Source organism: Pogona vitticeps, chromosome 1 (assembly GCF_051106095.1).
Source record: "Pogona vitticeps strain Pit_001003342236 chromosome 1, PviZW2.1, whole genome shotgun sequence".
Lineage (NCBI taxonomy): Eukaryota > Metazoa > Chordata > Lepidosauria > Squamata > Agamidae > Pogona > Pogona vitticeps.
In genome coordinates, this window is record NC_135783.1 from 271,963,493 (window position 1) to 271,982,611 (window position 19,119).

A 19,119-nucleotide genomic window follows, 5' to 3' on the forward strand; every position below is an offset into this window, starting at 1 on the left:
TGCCATCATCAGGACCCACAGTTGTTATTTCAATTAAAAGCCTTCTGGAACAGGAAGGTTTTGACCTGGCGCCAAAATGTCATCAACGTCGGCGCCAGACGAATTTCAGTTGGGAGGGCATTCCATAATCTGGGGGCAGCTGCCGAGAAGGCCCTTTGTCTACAAGCCATCCCTCTTACCTCTTTGAGGGATGGCTCTTTCAAAAGGGCCCCCTGACTAGATCTTAACTGCCGGGTAGGCTCATATGGAAGGAGGCGGTCCTTCAAGTATCCAGGGCCCAAGCCGTTTAGGGCTTTATATGTCAAAACAAGCACTTTGAATTGGGCCCGGGCAGCACTGGTAACCAATGTAAATTGAACAGAATCGGCTTGATGTGATCTCTAGCGGCTCCACCACTCACCAGCCGCGCAGCTCGATTCTGGACCAGTTGCAGTCGCCGGACCGTCTTCAAAGGCAGCCCCACGTAGAGCGCATTGCAATAATCTATACGAGATGTTACCAGTGCGTGTGTAACTGTCATGAGACTCCGCTCGTCCAGGTAGGGCCGTAGCTGGTATAATTTCCGCAGCTGAAGGAAGGCGCCTCTGGCCACTGAGTCCACCTGGGCTTCCAAAGTTAGATTGGGGTCCAGGAGCACCCCCAAGCTGCGGACCCTGTCCCTTAGGGGGAGTGTAACCCCATTCAGGGCAGGGAAATGGCCCTCCAACCTGTCCGGCGAAGCACCCACTAACAACACTTCCGTCTTGTCTGGATTGAGTTTCAATTTATTAACCCTCATCCAGTCCATTATCAGGTCCAGACACGAGTTCAGCACAGAAACCGCCTCACCTGGATTGGTGGAAAACGAGAGGTAGAGCTGAGTGTCATCAGCATATTGCTGACTCCTCAGCCCAAACCTCCTGATGACCTCTCCCAGCGGTTTCATGTAGATGTTAAACAGCATGGGGGACAGTATCGAGCCCTGAGGAACCCCATGACATAAATGCCATGGGGCAGAGCAGCTGTCCCCCAGCACCACCCTCTGGACACGGTCAGCTAGGAATGAGCGGAACCACCATAAAACAGTGCCCCCAACTCCTAACCCAGCCAGCCTATCCAGAAGGACACCATGGTCGATGGTGTCGAAAGCCGCTGAGAGGTCCAGGATTATCAACAGGGTCACACTCCCCCTGTCTCTCTCCCGGCAAAGGTCATCATACAGGGCGACCAAGGCAGTCTCTGTATCAAAACCCGGCCTGAAACCTGATTGAAATGGATCCAGAAAATCCATTTTATCCAGCAGTGCCTGGAGTTGCCCAGCCACAACCCGCTCCAACATCTTGCCCAAATAAGGGAGGTTCGCCACTGGTCGGTAGTTAACCACCAGCCTTGGGTCCAGGTTAGACTTTTTAAGGAGTGGTCGAATTACCGCCTCTTTCAAGGCGGTAGGGACCACTCCCTCTCTCAAAGAGGCGTTCACGGCCTCCTGGACCCAGGTGCGAATCCCCCTGGCAGAACTTCCAATTAGCCAAGATGGGCAAGGGTCGAGCGGAGTGGTGGTAGAACGGACAGATCCAAGCACCTTGTCCACATCCTCGGGTCTCAACAATTGAAACTCATCCATTAAAGATTGTTCAATAACGTTTAACATAAAAGTTCAACTCCATGTTCTCTAGGATATATAACCTAGTTCAGCCTATACAGTATACTCACATCTTATACATTTCCATATAACACCTGAATTTGAAATGATGAGCTACTATTTAAGTCATTGGTTTTGTTACAAAAATAAAGTCAAAATGGGATCTTGCTTTTCCTCTGCAGACTGACTTATCTACCTCTGAAGCTGAAGCTACCTTGCATTATTTAGAAGAATTTCTAGCATCTCTGAAGACAGAAACCTCTTTGCAGATCATCTCAGAAAAGATATCTGCAGCTGTAAACCAGAAAGCTGTTAAAATAATGGCATACAGAAATGGAGCTGGTTACCGAAATGGGCAGCTAATCATTGCTAATACATTTCCTATGGTGAGTAACCTCACTATCTCCCTCAAAGAGATAGTTCTAATGGAACTGACAAGGACAATCATTGAGTACTAGTGACAGAGATCAAAATGGACCAGAATCTCCTATCTACATTTCCCTGTTGCATGGAATTCTGACTTTGCTGTAGATCCACATGTGTCTGTCCTCTTCTCTGTATGTCTTAGTTTCCATCCAAAGCATGCAAGAGATTGCTATGGATTTATTCTTGATCTGGCATGAATGCGGAGCATAATAACAAGGACCACAAGGAGTGGTCCTTTTGGACCAGATAGGCGGGGTATAAATCAAATAAATAAATAAATAAATAAATAAATAAATAAATTGTATGTACCAAACTGAAAATGTGATATTTCTACAATTTGCTAAAAATCTCAAAGTTGATTTGCGTGTACCTCCTTCATGTTGAGATACATGTTGATTGGCTGGATGACCACCTCATGAAATACACTGTGGGGTGCGCTGTATCTCTGTGTGCTGTACAATATAATAAAAAATCTAATAATAACATAAGATTGCAATAAGAACAGAAGCACAATATAAAACGAATATACCAATGAAAAAGAAAACAAACAGAAAAAATGCTGTGATTTTTTTTAAGAATACAGAGAAGTAAAACTATAATAGTTACAAGAGTTAAAACTGTGTCTCTGGGAGACAGTAGTTCTTAAACCTCATTTCACTAGGATAAGCAAACTTGCCTCTTGTTAAGCTGTAGTATTTCCTGATCCCAACAAGAACTCCACTGTATTGAAGAATATCAAAATATTCCTTCTCTGCTTTTTTGTTTCTGCCAAAGTATAATCAATTGAAACAACCAAACTCTCATGCCATTTTTGGTGACCCATGATGCAAAGGAGCAGAAGTGGCTTATTCTGGTTATCAGTAAGTTAGCTCCTTTGGAATTTTCACTGTGGTCAGGAAGTATAAAAAATAAGCATAAAACTTTTACACATTTTATCCAATGTTTATATTTAACTGTAACACTAACATTAAGCTTCAGTGCATTGGAATGCTTATTGGGGTCCACAAATGCAGCACAATTCACACAGTTCACATTTATTTCTTTTAGAGAGGCTTTAATATATAAGTTAAACTGCCGAGCTATCCCATCACAGATTGCCTGGATAGTGTATCTTGACCCCACAAAAGAAATAGAGAGTGCCTGGGAATGGCAGATGGCATATAAGATCTGTCCATAAGGAGAGATGACTTGGAAATGACAAAATGTTTGCTTCAAGAAACAGACAGTCAAAAAGGATGTAGAATTACCCCACCGGGAGAGAAATAGAGATATGTTGATTGTGTGCTTTCTGAAATCTATTAAACTCTTCAAATTAAATGAGTCAACTGGTATCTGCCTTGAAGTGAAACACAGGGAGATCAGTTTTTCAGTTCATTGAGGGAGGAGGCTGTCATATTTATTTCATATATTCATCTTATCTTCTGCTGAGCCCCTGCCCTTAAATGAGGTCATTTTAATGACTTGTGTTTATTTAATATCAGAATCTAAAAACCATGATTTTTTACAAATAAGAAATTCATGTGGGTGGATGACTTGCCAGAGTTCAAACCACAGAGCTTAAGGGAGGATGATTATCTCTTTCTTTTCATGCCATGGTAACAGCATGGAAATCCCCTCCTTGATTGCTGTTTGCATCATGAGGAGAAGCTGTCCATGTCTCTCTGTATGTTCCTGAAACAATGTCACATATGGCATAGCGACTGAAAAGATTCTGCGGCCTTAATGTAGAGGACTATGTGTGGGGTAATACTGGGAAGAATCATATACAAATCCAGTTATGACATTTCCACTGTGATTATGCTTCTGGTACATGTACACTGACAGACTCCTGGGATGAAAAGCAGGGTATAAGTGTAGTAATAACTCAGGAGGACAATATGAAAAAAAATTGTATTATTTATTTGCAATTAGCAAGTTTAAATATACAGTACATTGTTAATGTTTCCCCTTTCTCCCTTCCTCAGCTACTTTCTTTATGTACAAAACAGCTGGAACTTAATAGGATGGCTTGTAGACTATACACAAGTGAAGGGACCTTAATACTTACACTGCAAGATTTAGTCTTGTGTGCTGTAAATGATTATTTAAGAAAGCAGAAGTCAGAAGAAGATACTCAAGCAGCAACTTTTGTTCCTGGGTCTCATGAAAATACATCTGTATTTTCTGTTAAAGGTAACGTAGCTTCACTAGCAACTTGCCAATTAATTTTTTGTTTAAGGAGTATGTAGATTATCCAGCTTCACAGAGCCAGACTGCTTTTGTAATAAAGCTGGAATGCTTCCAAGAAATATTTTAGAAGTCTTTGACTTTTCTATTTTCATAAAGAATAATGGAGGCTCATGGAGTCATTAACACTGGTAGTCTCTGCTTGAATAAAAGTGTAACTTTGTTTTCTTTTGTTTTAGAATGTGTCTGCAAGTTCTCTTTACTTTAACTATTTAATGACCCCCAAAACGGCATTCAACATACTCCTGCTGAAAATACATTCATGTTAAAAGTTAAATTTCTTTATGATGCTGACAGAATTCAGTGTTGTAATACACATTTTTGTAGTTTCACAAGAACATCACACTCATTTCCCTTCTGTTAAACAGAGAAGCTGGAGGTCATGAACTGCAAAATGTACAACTCTTTCCATATCCATATAAAGCTCAGTTGAATTCAAGCTGAGTATGGTTAGAAATACAGAACAAGAGAGATCAGCAATAAAACTAGCCAAAATTAAGTCCAAAACAAATGGAATCGAACCTCGTAATAAATTCCAGTTTAATGATTTCAAGTTGAATCCTCCCTTCTTTTGCGGCAATATGGGAGCTCCAATGCTAATAACTGAGATTCAAGGGAAACTGAAACATTGCCCCATTAGGGGCGTGTCCACATCATCTTAATCTTCAATATTCTGTCAGTCTTCAAGGTGCCATTAGACTCTTCATTTTTGATGAAACAGAGTAACATGGTTACCACTATGGATTTTATTCTAGCTAATATTTGCAAAATGTGCTGGAATCCACACACCCCTTTTTTTAATGGAATGAAGGAACTGACCACACTTCAGGCAAGACTGTACAGCCACTGTCGTCATCTTTATCATAAATTTACATTATGTTTTACTTGCTAAAGGAAGAGTTGGTATATGCACTGCTTGTATGGCGGATGTTCTAATAAAGGTATTGCTCAATTGTAGAATTTGTTTTTTGCTCATGGACCAACATGGATGTCATTGAAGATTTTATTGCCTTTTTTGAACTGTGAACAGACTGATGTATTTTCTATCTCTTGTTAAGCTTAGAAATTCTTTTCCAGCATGGTATTGATCTAGGATTATTTTTTTAAGTTCAGATCTGTATTTATTTTAGATATGACCAGACATAGTCAAGCATGCACATTTGCTCATTATCTAGTAGTAAAACAAGGAGATATTTTCGCCATGATTTCTTTTTTCATGTTTTAATTTAGGGCTATTTTACTTGCTAATATTGTGCTTTTCTGTGTTTGTTTTCTTTGTATTATTTTCTAATCTTTATCCAAGGTGCTTAAAGGGAAAAAAGACTCATCTTATCTGCTTTATTCACCATTCCTTGCCTATTGATTTCGTTCGCAATGCACTAGCCCACTAGAAGCTTCTCATTAAAATTTTGCTGCTGCTTTGTATTAGGCATCTTTCAACTGCTTATAAAGTTTACAGATTCTTATCCCATCAGTTCAAATATTTACAGCAAAAGCTGGGAAAGGTTGAAAACTATGTTTAATAATCTGTTCAGAAAAGAAAATCTTGGTAAATCTTGGCAGTTAACAGCCATTTTTTTTCTCAATGCAATAAAAGACTGACACTTCTTTGAAGTCTAGAAAGTATAGCGTACATAATGTGTTGCATAAATAGGCTTTATATTCTTGATATTTATTTAATGAAGTGCTAACTTTGTGGAATAAATAGAAGCCTCTGATTGTAATGTATGGAGGATTGTGAGGAGAAAGCAAAAGGGAGGAACAGCAGAAAACCCATTCAGAAGTAGAACTAGCCGCCTAGAGTTGTCTTACAGGCCAGATGGGCGGGATATAAATCAAATAAATAAATAAATAAATAAACTGAATGAGATGTCAGAAAAGAGTGGCACTGAATTGTTAAGAAGGGGTGCTATGCTGCCCATGAGGAACAATATCCATACAGGCTTGTTTTCTTTGTCAAAGCATGCAAACATTATTTTCAGTCCTGATAATATAAAGATTACTTGGTTGCTCTCTCTTTTCTACTAGTAAGGATTTGTGAATTCAGACAGGATGGAAAGGGCTCATGTTTAGTGTGAGAACTTGCTTCGTCTACAACTACATTGATAAATAATGTGGGAAGTAGTCTGGGATTGGGACAGTCTGATTCACATTATTTGATATTGACTACATGGTGTAAAAGTAAATGTGAATCAACCCACAGTTTCCCTCCTATAAGTGGTACTCCCCCCCCCCCGCTGCTGGGATGTCTGCTTTTGGAATTGAATGTATTTGCATCCTTTCAAGTGCTGTGATTGCTTGAGCCAATGTGGAAGATTTTGAAGCCATTCTATCTTCATCCATGTCAGCCAGCTACAGCAGCAGTGAGAGAGTGAGAGATGCAGGGCATTTGAATTCTCTCTTCCCTACACCTGATGCCTGAGTCTGCTTTCATCTTCCCTCCCTGTGCTTGCTGGCTTGCTTGCTTTCTGCTGAGTCTTCACTCTTTTTTTCTCCCTTGACAAGCTTGCATCAAGGCTGAAGTGAAATCCTTCTCTGCTGGCTCCTTACTCCCACCACCCTTTGGTCAGCAAGCTGTCCTAGTAATGGAACAGGAAGCATTTAAAAGGGGGGAAAAGAAGAAGAAATAGAATACAAAAGAAAGAGGGGAAAAACAGAGCAAGGCACCAGGTGTTGGAATGAGAAAATTCAAATGGTTAACAAGCTGCAAACAAGGCTGATTTCTTCCCCTCTCTCTGCTGACTTTTGTGTGGTTGGCTGAAGCAAATTAACCTAGGGAAACACGATTTCCCTGGTGTGACTTCACACCATATCCATTCACATTTTCCTCCCTGTGTCGTCATACCATATGATAGAGATGACCAAATATTTCTAACTTTTAAATTCCTAGAAAGTTTGTGAGCTACTTCAGGTGAAATGTAACAGCACTGCATTGTCTGATGCCCCCATCAGATCTGATTGTCTGCCTAGTTTCCCTCATTCATTATATGTCAAGAAACAATGCAAAAGACAAGGATATATGAGCAAACCCTCCCCATTTGCCCTCCTCTCTTATTTCTGTATCACTTTGCTCATTAAAAAACAGTGGTCTCAGCAGCTTTCATGCTTTTTAGTGCCTTCTCGGTAGGTCTAACAAAGTGTAACCACAGGAAGTGTTTTTCAAAGAAGGAACCAAGTTAGTCTTTGCAAGCATAGGGAGACACAGATAAGGAGGAAAACATTGTTTAAATGTTATTTGAAACCAAAATGTGTATGCAGTCAACATTAATACTGTTAATCACTCGTGTCAACAGTGATATTGCCAGCTTGTTAATCTACTTGTTCTGCCTACCGTGTATATAACTTATGGTTTTGCTTCACTTTAATACATCTGAAGAAGTGGATGTATCCACAAAAGCCCACGCTGAAATATGATAGCCTTTAAAGTGCTTCTCCTTTGTTTTGTTTTGTTTTTATTTTTGTCTGGTACACAGCAGGAGAGAATAACTGAAAGTCATTCCACTCAGATATCAGTCTGCAGTATTACATATAAACAATAAGTCTTTTAAAATAGAACAAAAGCATTTCCCCTTCACAACAACAGGACAGTTAATGTTACAGTATTTTTAATCCAGTGTTTCCATTACTAGAACAAATCTGAACTATTTAATAGGGGACCATAAACACAGACAGGACACAGAATGATTTGAAAGTGCGTTAAGTCCACAGAATGACACTGAAACATCAGTTGAAAAGAGATCGAATGATAAATCATATAACTTTCTCTTTCTAAATTAAGATAAGGAGGCAGAGGAGGAAATGAATGTCAAGTCTGCATCACCTGTGATGACTCCGGAGAGTCTGAAGTTGGTTGATGATTTTTTGCTCACCATCATTCTTAGAAATCCGGTTGAGGTCTGGGTTTCCAGTGGTGAACCGTTCATGCCTTTGGATAGTAAGTGATCAAAGAAAATGAATAATGTATGAAAGAAAATGAAGATGCACAGAACATTACTATTGTGATATAATACAAAAGGAAAAAAATGTAGTGAGGGTGGTGTGCTGAATAAGGTAAAGGACTAGGCTCAGGAGACTTGGGTGTGAATACCTATTCAGCCATGGAAACTCACTAGAGGTATAGAACTGATTTTTTTTTTTTTTTTAAAAAGGTAAATATCCTGCTTACCTTGAAAGCCCCATTAAGATATCTGTAAGTCAGTTCCAACTGAATGGCACATGATATACATAATGTAAAAATATGATGTGGTGATATATTAGATGGGCTCCAACAAGTTGTTATAGATAACACTCACAAATTAACTTAAGACCTGGCTCTTTAGGCAGGCCTTGTTTCCTGTCAATACTTGATTTTTACTTTTCTATTTTAATTTTCATCTATACTTTAATCCATCCTGAATGATACTAACATTACTGCTTTAAATTGTTGTTTTTAATTCTTTTATGATATTTCTATTGTAAACTGTCCAGAGTAGATGTGGTCTAAATGGGCAGGATATAAATTTAATAAATAAATAAATTTCTGATTGACTCCTTTGACTGGAAAATACAGAATGGCAGGAGGAACAGGACTTGCTGCATCAGAGCCCTGGGACTTTTATGTAGTGGGAACAATGACATCTTCTACCTCAGGGTCTCCTGTTTCCTCTAAGTTCAGGTGCAGTCCTCACAGTAAAGAGGGGAGCTATGGGTTTTTACAGGAATAGCATATAGTTGCAAAGCACTCCTGTTTTAATGCAAAGTATTTCAAGATGGTTTCATCTTGAAAGGGTAATTTAGAGCCATTAACTTTACAAAGACCTTCCATCTCAATGATTTCTAAGCAGTGGCTGAACATGATTAGAATGACTGGTCTTATCAGGCAGGGTGTGGTTATGAGCCCCTGCACTTCCAGATTTACCACCACACCACATCAAACATAGATATGAATATAACATCCTGTGCATCTTGCTGCCCTTTTTTAGGAAAAAGGTTGGACAGAAGCAAAGCAAAGGAAAATAAGCAAACTACATAGTATCTTAGATACCTCCTCTCGGTTCCAGGTGATGTTTGTAGCATATGGAAGTGATCATATCTGATAGTTCTGCAGTTCTTGGGATCTAAAAAGATCATATAACTCTGCATACATATGAGATTATAATCACAGACAAAAATTTAATGTCTCTTTTAAAATTTATAGCATCATCATTTTTTGTTGTAAGGTCCTATTCATGGTATTTCAGGGCTCATTCAGACAGGCATTGTCACGACCCAGCTTCCTGTTAGGGAGAGCTTGATCGGTGGACAGAGAGCAATGGGGAGCCTGAGTACCCCTAAACAGCTGGGTAGAGTCCTGGTGACCTTGGCCAGGGTGTACAACAGACCCCTTCTCGCAAGTCTGTCCTAAAAATATACTTGCTTACACTTAACTAAGTTCAGCAAGAAGATACATATGAGCTTTGTAGTCCTAAAATCTATTAAAGCTCAATAAAGTAGGACTCAGTAGCATTCTGTGGCCTTGCCTCCCCCTCTGGGAATGGCTGTGACAGGCTATGCTGTTCAAGAGACCAAAAGATTTTATAATTGATCTTATTTATTGAAAAAATATAGCTTTACAGAATAAATTCAGTTTGATGCATAAGCATAGCAATAATACATTTCCAAGGCTTATTACAATTATAATTAAGGCAACTAATTCCCTTTTAATTACAAAACTCTAAAAAAATCTCTAAAAGCTTTCCTTAGGGTAGGCAAAAGGCACAAAGCGTCCCCCCTTCTCTTTCTTCAAGTCTCTACATCTCCCAAGTCCTTTTCCTAGCACTGGGCATAAGGAAAAAAGACCTAGAAAAATCTCTGGCTCCAACTAAGGGAAAAAAGGAACACTGCACATGGCAGAAGTTCATTTTTCTGTCTTCTAGACTCCTCCTGTCTTCTTCGTCTCCCACGATGTCATCCAATCACTGTGTAAGGTGGTAGAAGTAACCCCTCCTTCTCTAGTCGTGAGAAAGCAGGTGTTGTTTGCCTCTATTTTGTTCTCCACTATAACACCTGCCTGGTCTTATCTTGTCTTGGCTGGACTGGCTTAAAGTCAAAACATTCCCACAGCCCTCTTGGACAACATTTCCATTATACAAAATCATTCTTACACAGAACCAATATAGATTCATTTTACATTTCTTCACAACTACACATCCCATCTTCATACATGCTTTAACCCACATAATCTGGATCATGACAGGCATTTGTCCTGGTATTTGGTGCATTGCAGAGGTAAATTGGTTTGCAATTAGAGAAATGTACCCCCAGGGCTGTCCAACCAGCACATTTTTAACCCCTATCAGTTTTCCTTTTTTTGGTCCAGGTTGGTGCACTCTAACAAAACCTCAACTGCAGGCAGTTTCTCAATAGGTATTGCACACAAAGGAAAGATTTTTTAAAAACTTAATCTAAGTGGTTCAGTGCATCAGTGATGGTCTTCTATGGGCAAAAATAATAATTTCACTTCTCCTGCCCATCTACAGAGGAGCAAGGGAAGTATTCAACTGAAAACAGAAGGAACCAGAGGATGCTTGAGGTCAATATGCCATTTGGACATGAGAATTGTGCCAAATGACATATTGCTCCTTTCCCCAATCTCAAGTGACACTACTTAGACATGTCGGCCCACACTAAAGGGCCAGTATATGCATGCCCTCGGAGGTATAGCCTGGTTAGTTCAGTAGGATCTACTTCAGTAAAAGCATGAATAGGTTTGCAAAATCAATCTAAGTAAGCAGCATTGAATTTGTAAATGTAATAGTCTACTTTTTCATTCCACTCATGTTCTACTAAGATGTCCTTAAGGTTGAATTGTTTTCACAGAGGGGTTCTTATGAGGACAATTACCTTTCAATTACATGTTTATGACTGGATCTGTTTAACTTATTTGTGAAAGCAGCAACAGTAGAAATTATATATATATTTGTATTGCAGCTGTGCAAAAAGCAGAGAAGAAGGAACGGCAAAAGTGGTTGGAAAAAGATAAAGTTTTGGCCGACCTAGGTAAAATGAAACATAAAATGAGACAACTGCAAGGTCAGTATCATAATGTTCATAGAACTCATGGTTATCACAATATTTTCCAGAATGCACTGTTACCATCTGATAACAAATAAGAGCATTTAACTGAAGGAAAATGGAATTCATCTAGGAAGTTTTCCCTCTACCATGTATTTGCACTGCAGATTCTGGTGTTTGAAGTTCAAAGCTTTAAACTGACACTGTTAGAAATATATTCTCCATGGAAGGTGTAATCATGCGACGTGCATTTAGACACACATCCACCCACCTAGAATGTTCAACATGTTATGGGAGCTCAAGCTGTGCAGAGAGGCGAGATATTGACAGAGGCATGGTACAGGGCAGATACTCATGGAGAGCTGGCATTCAGCTCTAAGTGTACACAATATAAGTTGTATGTGAATTTGTAGAAGAAATGAACATAAACACACAATCTATTGTGATGTTCACTTCTGAACTCTGCTGACTTCTCCTTTACCCCACAACTAGCTGCATTCCTGCTGTCTCTCCTGCCCTGGAAAATTATAGTCCATAGTCTATCTATCAATATTTTATATAGAGAGATGATATATATATAGTGCATTCTCTCTCTCTCTCTCTCTCTCTCTCTCTCTCTCTCTATATATATATATATATATATATATATATATATATATATATATATATATATATAGAGAGAGAGAGAGAGAGAGAGAGAGAGAGAGAGAGAGAGAATGCACTATATTTATATATCATCTATAGATAGATAGATAGATAGATAGATAGATAGATAGATAGATAGATAGATAGATAGATAGATAGATAGATAGATAGATAGATAGATAGATAGATAGATAGATAGATAGATAGATAGATAGATAGATAGATAATCTCCTCCACCACTGACTGCTGGCTAAGCCTGATGGGAGTTGTAGTCCAGCAACATAAAGAGGCCATAGGTTCCTCAGCCCTGCTCTGTGTGTAGAGTAATATGTATTTGGTCCTTCCCCCTTTTTTTCTTTTTCTTTTTCACTGTTTGTTCTGTACCAGTAATAAACTAAGAATCATTCAGACATTTTGATTTTTAGAAACTAGGGATCTGACTATACGAGATGATAAGTTTCACAATTAGAAGTGGAGTGCTCTTAATTACTAAAAGAGCTCCTTGTTCTCACCTCCACTTTTTGAAAATTAGCATGCTTTCCATTGTAATTGGTCATTTATATCCAGAGGTAAATATAGCTTCATTTGCAGGTCTGCTTGCCCAAGCAGGAAGCTCTGAGCAATCACATTGCTGGACAACTAATGTTTTGTTGGGTTCTAATTGTTGTCTGTCTGATGTAGTTTAGATATATAATATTGCCTTTTAATAATGTAAGATGCCTCTTTATATTCAGTGTTCGTAGTTTTAAATATAATCTTTTGATGATGCTATCATTGTATACTCATTGTTTTCAACTTTAAATATTATTGTTCAATGTTGTAAGCCACTTTGGGTCATTTTCAAGGAGAAAGTCTCTCTCTCTCTCTCTCTCTCTCTCTCTCTCTCTGTGTGTGTGTGTGTGTGTGTGTGTGTGTGTGTGTGTGAAAGAGAGAGAGAGAGAGTGAGTGAGTGACTAAGTAAGTAACTAAGTACTTACTTTCTTTTAGGGCGACGTATAACAAAATCAAGTCCACCTAGTTTAATTCCCACTAAGAGCCCCTTCCAGCCTGTAGTAGTGGAAGGCGGCTGGACTGAAGAAACAGAAGAAGAGATGAAACTCATGGAAATGATAAAACACACAGAGGTATGTGCTTTGTGCTATATTGTTTGATAATAAAATAAAATCAATGTCTCCTGTTGTCAATACTTAATCATTATTAAAGAACTGAGCAATGGACTTTCATCATTTGGAAGCCATGGAAGCCACCAGATTGGAGGAAGCAATTTATTTATATTTATTTATTTATTTATTTATTTATTTACAAGATTTTTTAAGCCATGCCATTACCAGTGGTCTCTGAGCAGAATACAACAATATTAAAACTTTAAAAACATTAAAACTATTAAGAATAGGCAATATTATAATAATATCCTATATTAAAAACAGTCATTAAAACATTAATATTAATTAATCCTGCTGCTCGTATGGCCAGCTAAATAATACTATTTAATTAAAATGCTGGCTAAACAGAAAGGTCTTTGCCTGGCGCTGGAAAGCCAAAAAGTGTTGGAGCCAGGCGGATCTCTATAGAGAGGGCATTCCAAAGTTGGGGGGCAACAGCAAGAAGGCCATATAAGTGCATTAATCAGAAATGAATGATTGCCTTTGGGGCAATGGACTGCATTCATCAGAAGTGCTCAAAAGCACAGTGGCGTCTGCTTTGTAGTTAATAAACCATTGCTGTGGGATATAACCAAAATGTGTATGAAACAGCTTGAGTTACACAACTTTTGCTTTATGTCCTGGAGCCTTTATGCTATGCACACTATGAGTGCTACTGCTTAACTATGAAATAAGGGGAACACTTAAATAATGCTAATTTGAGCAGAGTGCTTCAATGGAAATACTGTACTTTAAAGAGTAAATGTGTATGGTAGATTTCTGCTGTCCTAGCTTGGTACAGAGGTCTTGCAAGGGAGATGGAGCATGGAGCCCTGGATGCCGTTTCCTTCTGCTAAAGACACTATGGTACCTGACAGAACTATCCAGCTTCTGTGAAGAAGAGATACATCAAGACATTCAGAAATAAATTTACAAAGACAATTTTTTCATTTATTTCTTTTCTTATTCTTTTACTTATTTACGTATTTATAATATTTTTACCCCATATTTCTCCTTAAAAAGGACCAAAGGTGACTTACATCATTAAAATACATTATTTATAGCTAACAACAGTGAGTATACAAATACTTGTTGTTGTTGTTGTTGTTGTTGTCGTTTAGTCGTTAAGTCGTGTCCGACTTTTCGTGACCCCATGGACCAGAGCACGCCAGGCTCTCCTATCTTCCACTGCCTCCCGGAGTTTGGTCAAATTCATGTTAGTAGCTTCGATGACATTGTCCAACCATCTCGTCCTCTGTTGTCCCCTTCTCCTCTTGCCTTCATACTTTCCCAACGTCAGGGTATTTGTTTAGTATACAAATACTAAAAAAGGATCAAATGAATGCCATGCTAAAAAACATAAACAACACTAAAATATATTCAAAGCAGTAAGGTACAACAATATTTAAAAAAAAATCTTAATGGGTTGGAGACTGCAAATAAAGATTGATTGATTTATTGATTTAAAAAAATCCCACTCAGGAATGGTTCCCTGAAGAGGAGGGTCTTTGTCTGCTTGCTGAAGGACAACAAAGATGGGGCTAGCTTGGCTTCATGTGGAAGGGGACTTGAAAGTCTGGGAGCAACAGCAGAGAAGGCCTTCTGCTGTACTCTCCAAATGCACCTGTGACAGTGGTAGGACTGAGAGAAAGGCTTCTCCTGATAATCTTAACACTCAAGCACACTCAAGGGAGACATGGTCCTTGGGATAGCTTGGACCCAAGCAGTTTAGGGCTTCAAAGGTTAGAACCAGCACTTTGAATTCTGCCCCAAAAAGGATTGGCAGCCAGTGAAGCTTGCTGCAACGTGTGTGTGTGTGTGTGTGTGTGTGTGTGTGTGTGTGTGTGTGTGTGTGTGTGTGTGTGTGTGTGTGTGTGTGTGTGTGTGTGTGTGTGTGTGTGTGTGTGTTATGTGATCCCTATAACCAACCCCAGTTAGCTATGTGGCTGATACACTTTGGACCCACTGAAGTTTCCTGACACTTTCCATAGGCAGTCCCAGATAGAATGCATTACAGTAATCAAGCTGGGATGTAATTAAGGCATGGTTAGCGTCGCCAGATCAGATCTCTCCAGGCATGGGCACAGCGGGTGCACTAATTTTAATTGTGTAAAGGCACTTCTGACCATTTCCAAAACCTGGGTATTCAGATGAATCCAGGAGCACCCCCAAGCTCAGTGTCTGTGTTGTGTAACTCCATCTGGCATAAGCTGCATCATTGGTCTTTAATCTGCCTTTTGACTGTTCAGGAGTATCTCTGTCTTTTCTGGATTAAGTTACAATTTTTTCACCCTCATGTAGTCCATTACTGATGTCAGACAGTGATCAAGAACCAAAACCGCTCTCTCAGATTTTGATAGAAAGGAGAGATTGAAGTGGGTGTCATCCATGTACTGGTGACACTAAACCCCCAAATTCTGGGCAATTTGTCCCAGCAGTTTCATGTATATGTTAAAGAACATAGGAGACAAATCAGAACCCTGTGGTATCATGGAGGCCAGTGGCCAAGGTGGCAGAAAGAAGCAACCCCAGCACTAACCTCTGAGTTCTCTCCCCCAGGACCAGAGCCACCATAAAACAGTCCCTCTAAGTCCCATGCCAAAGACATGGTCCAGGAGGATATCATGGTTAATGATATTGAAAGCTGCTGAGAGGTCCAGCAGAACCAACACGCACACTCCCCTTGTCTAGTTCCTGGACTAAGTCATCTACCAAGGTGACCAGAGCAGTCTCTGTCCCATTTGTTGTTGTTGTTCAGTCATTTAGTCATTTCCGACTCTTCATGACCCCATGGACCAGAGCATGCCAGGCCCTCCTGTCTTCCACTTCCTCCTGGAGTTGGGTCAAATTCATGTTGGTTGCTTCGATGACACTGTCCAACCATCTCGTCCTGTCGTCCCCTTCTCCTCTTGCCTTCACACTTTCCCAATATCAGGGTCTTTTCCAGGGAGTTTTCTCTTCTCATGAGAAGGCCAAAGTATTGGAGCCTCAGCTTCAGGATCTGTCCTTCCAGTGAGCACTCGCAGTTGATTTCCTTTAGAATGGAAAGATTTGTTCTTCTTGCAGTCCATGAGACTCTCAAGAGCCTCCTCCAGCACCACAATTCAAAAGCATCAATTCTTGGGCAGTCAGCCTTCTTTATGGTCCAGCTCTCACTTCCATACATTGCTACTGGAAAAAACATAGCTTTGACTATGTGGACCTTTGTTGGCAAGGTGATGTCTCTGCTTTTTAAGATGCTGTCTAAGTTTTTCATTGCTTTCCTCCCAAGAAGCAGGCGTCTTTTAATTTCTGGCTGCTGTCAACCATCTACATCTCTGTCCCATAATCAGTCCTAAAGGCAGACTTAAATGTATTTAGATAATCTGTCTCATCCAGGAACCATGGACCGACCTGAGAAGGAATGATGCACTCCAGCACCTTGCTCAAAAACAAAATATTAGAGAAAAGATCAGTAATTATTCAGTACTGTGAGATGTAACGAGGGCTTTTTCAACAATGGTCTAACTAGTGCCTCCGTTAAGCATACCAGGATCCCTCCCTATTGCAAGGAACCATTAGCCATATCTTCTAGCGAGTCAGCCAGTCCCTTTCTGGCAGCTTTTATAAGACAGGAAGGACAAGGGTCCAATAAACAAATGATAACCTTCACCTCTCCAAGTGTCTTGTCCACATCCTCAGGCTGCAGAAACTGAAACTCGTTCATTGACCCAGGGCAAACAGGGATCATAGTTATATTCACAGGACCTGTATCAACTACAGCATTCAAATCAGAGTGGATCTGAACAATTGTGTCTGCAAAGAGTTGTGCAAATTCTTCACAACAAGCTACAGTATGGTCTGCATTCTCTTCCAATTGCTTGTTCAGTGAGGTGAACATTAGCTGTGTATAACTTTCAAGATGGTATATGGATAAATGAGTTATTTATCTGTTGTCAATTGTTTTCTTTTAGTTATATAAAATTATATAGAATAATATGGCAACATGTTCTAATCTCTTGACTTTGGAATTGCATTTCTTGTTAGATGCACCTTTCAGAACTTCAGACATCACAGTTGAAAAGAAGCTCTCCAGTTTCTCCTAATCTACTTGTGAAAAGTCATAGAGGCGTCTACAAGCAGCCCAAAGCCAAAAGAATTTGGGCTTATGTGAATGGATCTGCACCTGAACAGGGAACTCATGCCTGGGGGAAAACAATTTTGGAGGTAAAGAACAAAAAAAATAAAAAAAAATTCTTTCAGCAAAATCTCCTCATGCACTGGATGATTTTAGGCCAGATCTTCTTTATTAAGTATTGGGATTACCATGTAATTTCATGTCTCTAAAATGTAACATGAGTATTTTTGTTAATATGTCAAGTCCTGTGTAACACAACAATCTATTAATAAATTATAGCTCATTTTACTCTACAGCCCTCACTCCATCCTCACAGAACATTCTTAGTTTTGACTGAAGCCTTGCTCTGTTAGATTGCAGACATCCATTGCAGTGGCTTCCAGATTAACTAATTACATATATTGACAATTTCCCCAGCATTTATCAATCAGAGAACACAAGATTCTAAAATTCACTTTGGGCCATTGTGTGCATAATGTGCATGTAATGCCCTATTTTTTGTTCAGGAGCCAAAAATAGGGCTGCAAAAGAGATATTGCCATGGTCAAAATCGAATTATGCAAAATTAAAAAATTACTAAAGTCTTCTTCCTGAACTGAGAAGCTGTAGCACCCTTTTAGGGCTAAGTAAGTATAGGTCTAGTCAGTATTTGAATGGAATACTAGTTGAGGACTATGATTATACTACTTTTGTTCCATCATGGGGAAAAGGCAGGATAAATGTACTAAATGAATTCATATTGGCTGAAGTCCTGTTGGTGTATTGATCTCTGCAGAAAGCTGATGATGCCATCCAGAGGTAGTGATCTCTGGAAATTCAACATTTCCTATTTCTGTCTCAGCTTGCATGATGCCCACCTGTGTAATAATAGTTTTTATTATGTGGGAGCCATGGGATAAAAGGAGGAAGTCTTCAATTACAGAAAATAGCCACCTGGGTGGCATTACACTGGTGGTGATTTTTGGCAATTACACATGCCCTCCTCCAATCCAGTGTCTGCCACAACTTCTATGTGACGAAAGGGATTATGCAGGAATCAAGGGAGCCATGATACACAAGGGGGAAGTGTTTGATTTCCAAATATTAACCTACTGTTGATATCATCAGCCCTATGCAGACTTATTTACACCAATAGGATATCAGCTGTTTGCTGAATCAGGAACTGACACATATAGCTGGAACTTGAAATGGTTTTTCCCCCTATAATAGTAGTAATTTTATCTATATATATACAGGGAACAGATTGATGATATTTAGTTAGTGCTTTGTAATACTACTTTCTTCATATAATTGTACAGTGGTGCCCCACATGACAACGATAATCCGTTCCGTTAAAATCGTTGTCAAGTGAAATCGTTGTCATGCGAAAGTAAAAAACCTGTTGGAATGCATTGAAAACCAGTTAATGCATTCCAATGGGGGAAATACCTGCTCGTTTTCCGAAGATTGCCCATAGAGAACTGCCGATCAGCTGTTCTAATTCGCTGTAATGCGAAGCTTCCGTTCGGAAAAAGGTGTCCATTTTGCGAAGGGAAACCATTTTACAAAGCCGGGAAAATCATTGTCAAGCGAAAAAACAGTTCCCAAAGCAGGGACTGAATTGACGTAAAGCGAAAAAACCCCATAGAAACATTGTACAGCAATTTTGTCGTCAAGCGGGGTCATCGTCAAGCGGGGCACCACTGTACTGTGTTCTGCCAGCTTCAAATGGTGAGGTTCAGTTCTTTCCTCTCCTCTCTATTAACAATGTGTTTCTCTTAGTCTTGTGTGAGAAATACATTCAAAACTGCCTGGCATGTTTATGATGTATAACACTTCCTTTGATTTGAAGTATAGAATAAAGCAGAACTGTGTCTTCAGTTGTGCAACTAATGGACTGTTACCATTGTTTTCCGACTTGCAACCTAAAC

The 19,119-nt window shown here is 39.4% G+C and overlaps 1 protein-coding gene across 6 annotated transcripts in view; it reads left to right on the top strand.

Moving 5' to 3' along the window:
* DCDC1 (doublecortin domain containing 1) overlaps positions 1 to 19,119 on the top strand; it is a 443,661-nt gene that overhangs the window by 402,696 nt on the left and 21,846 nt on the right. For all 6 annotated transcript variants that reach the window (XM_072985843.2, XM_078384021.1, XM_072985844.2 and 3 more), the window contains 6 exons: positions 1,804 to 2,007; positions 4,012 to 4,219; positions 8,052 to 8,207; positions 11,222 to 11,323; positions 12,938 to 13,074; positions 17,119 to 17,298. In XM_072985843.2, coding sequence (XP_072841944.2) covers positions 1,804 to 2,007; positions 4,012 to 4,219; positions 8,052 to 8,207; positions 11,222 to 11,323; positions 12,938 to 13,074; positions 17,119 to 17,298 — 987 coding nt within the window. The remainder of the gene's footprint in view (positions 1 to 1,803; positions 2,008 to 4,011; positions 4,220 to 8,051; positions 8,208 to 11,221; positions 11,324 to 12,937; positions 13,075 to 17,118; positions 17,299 to 19,119) is intronic.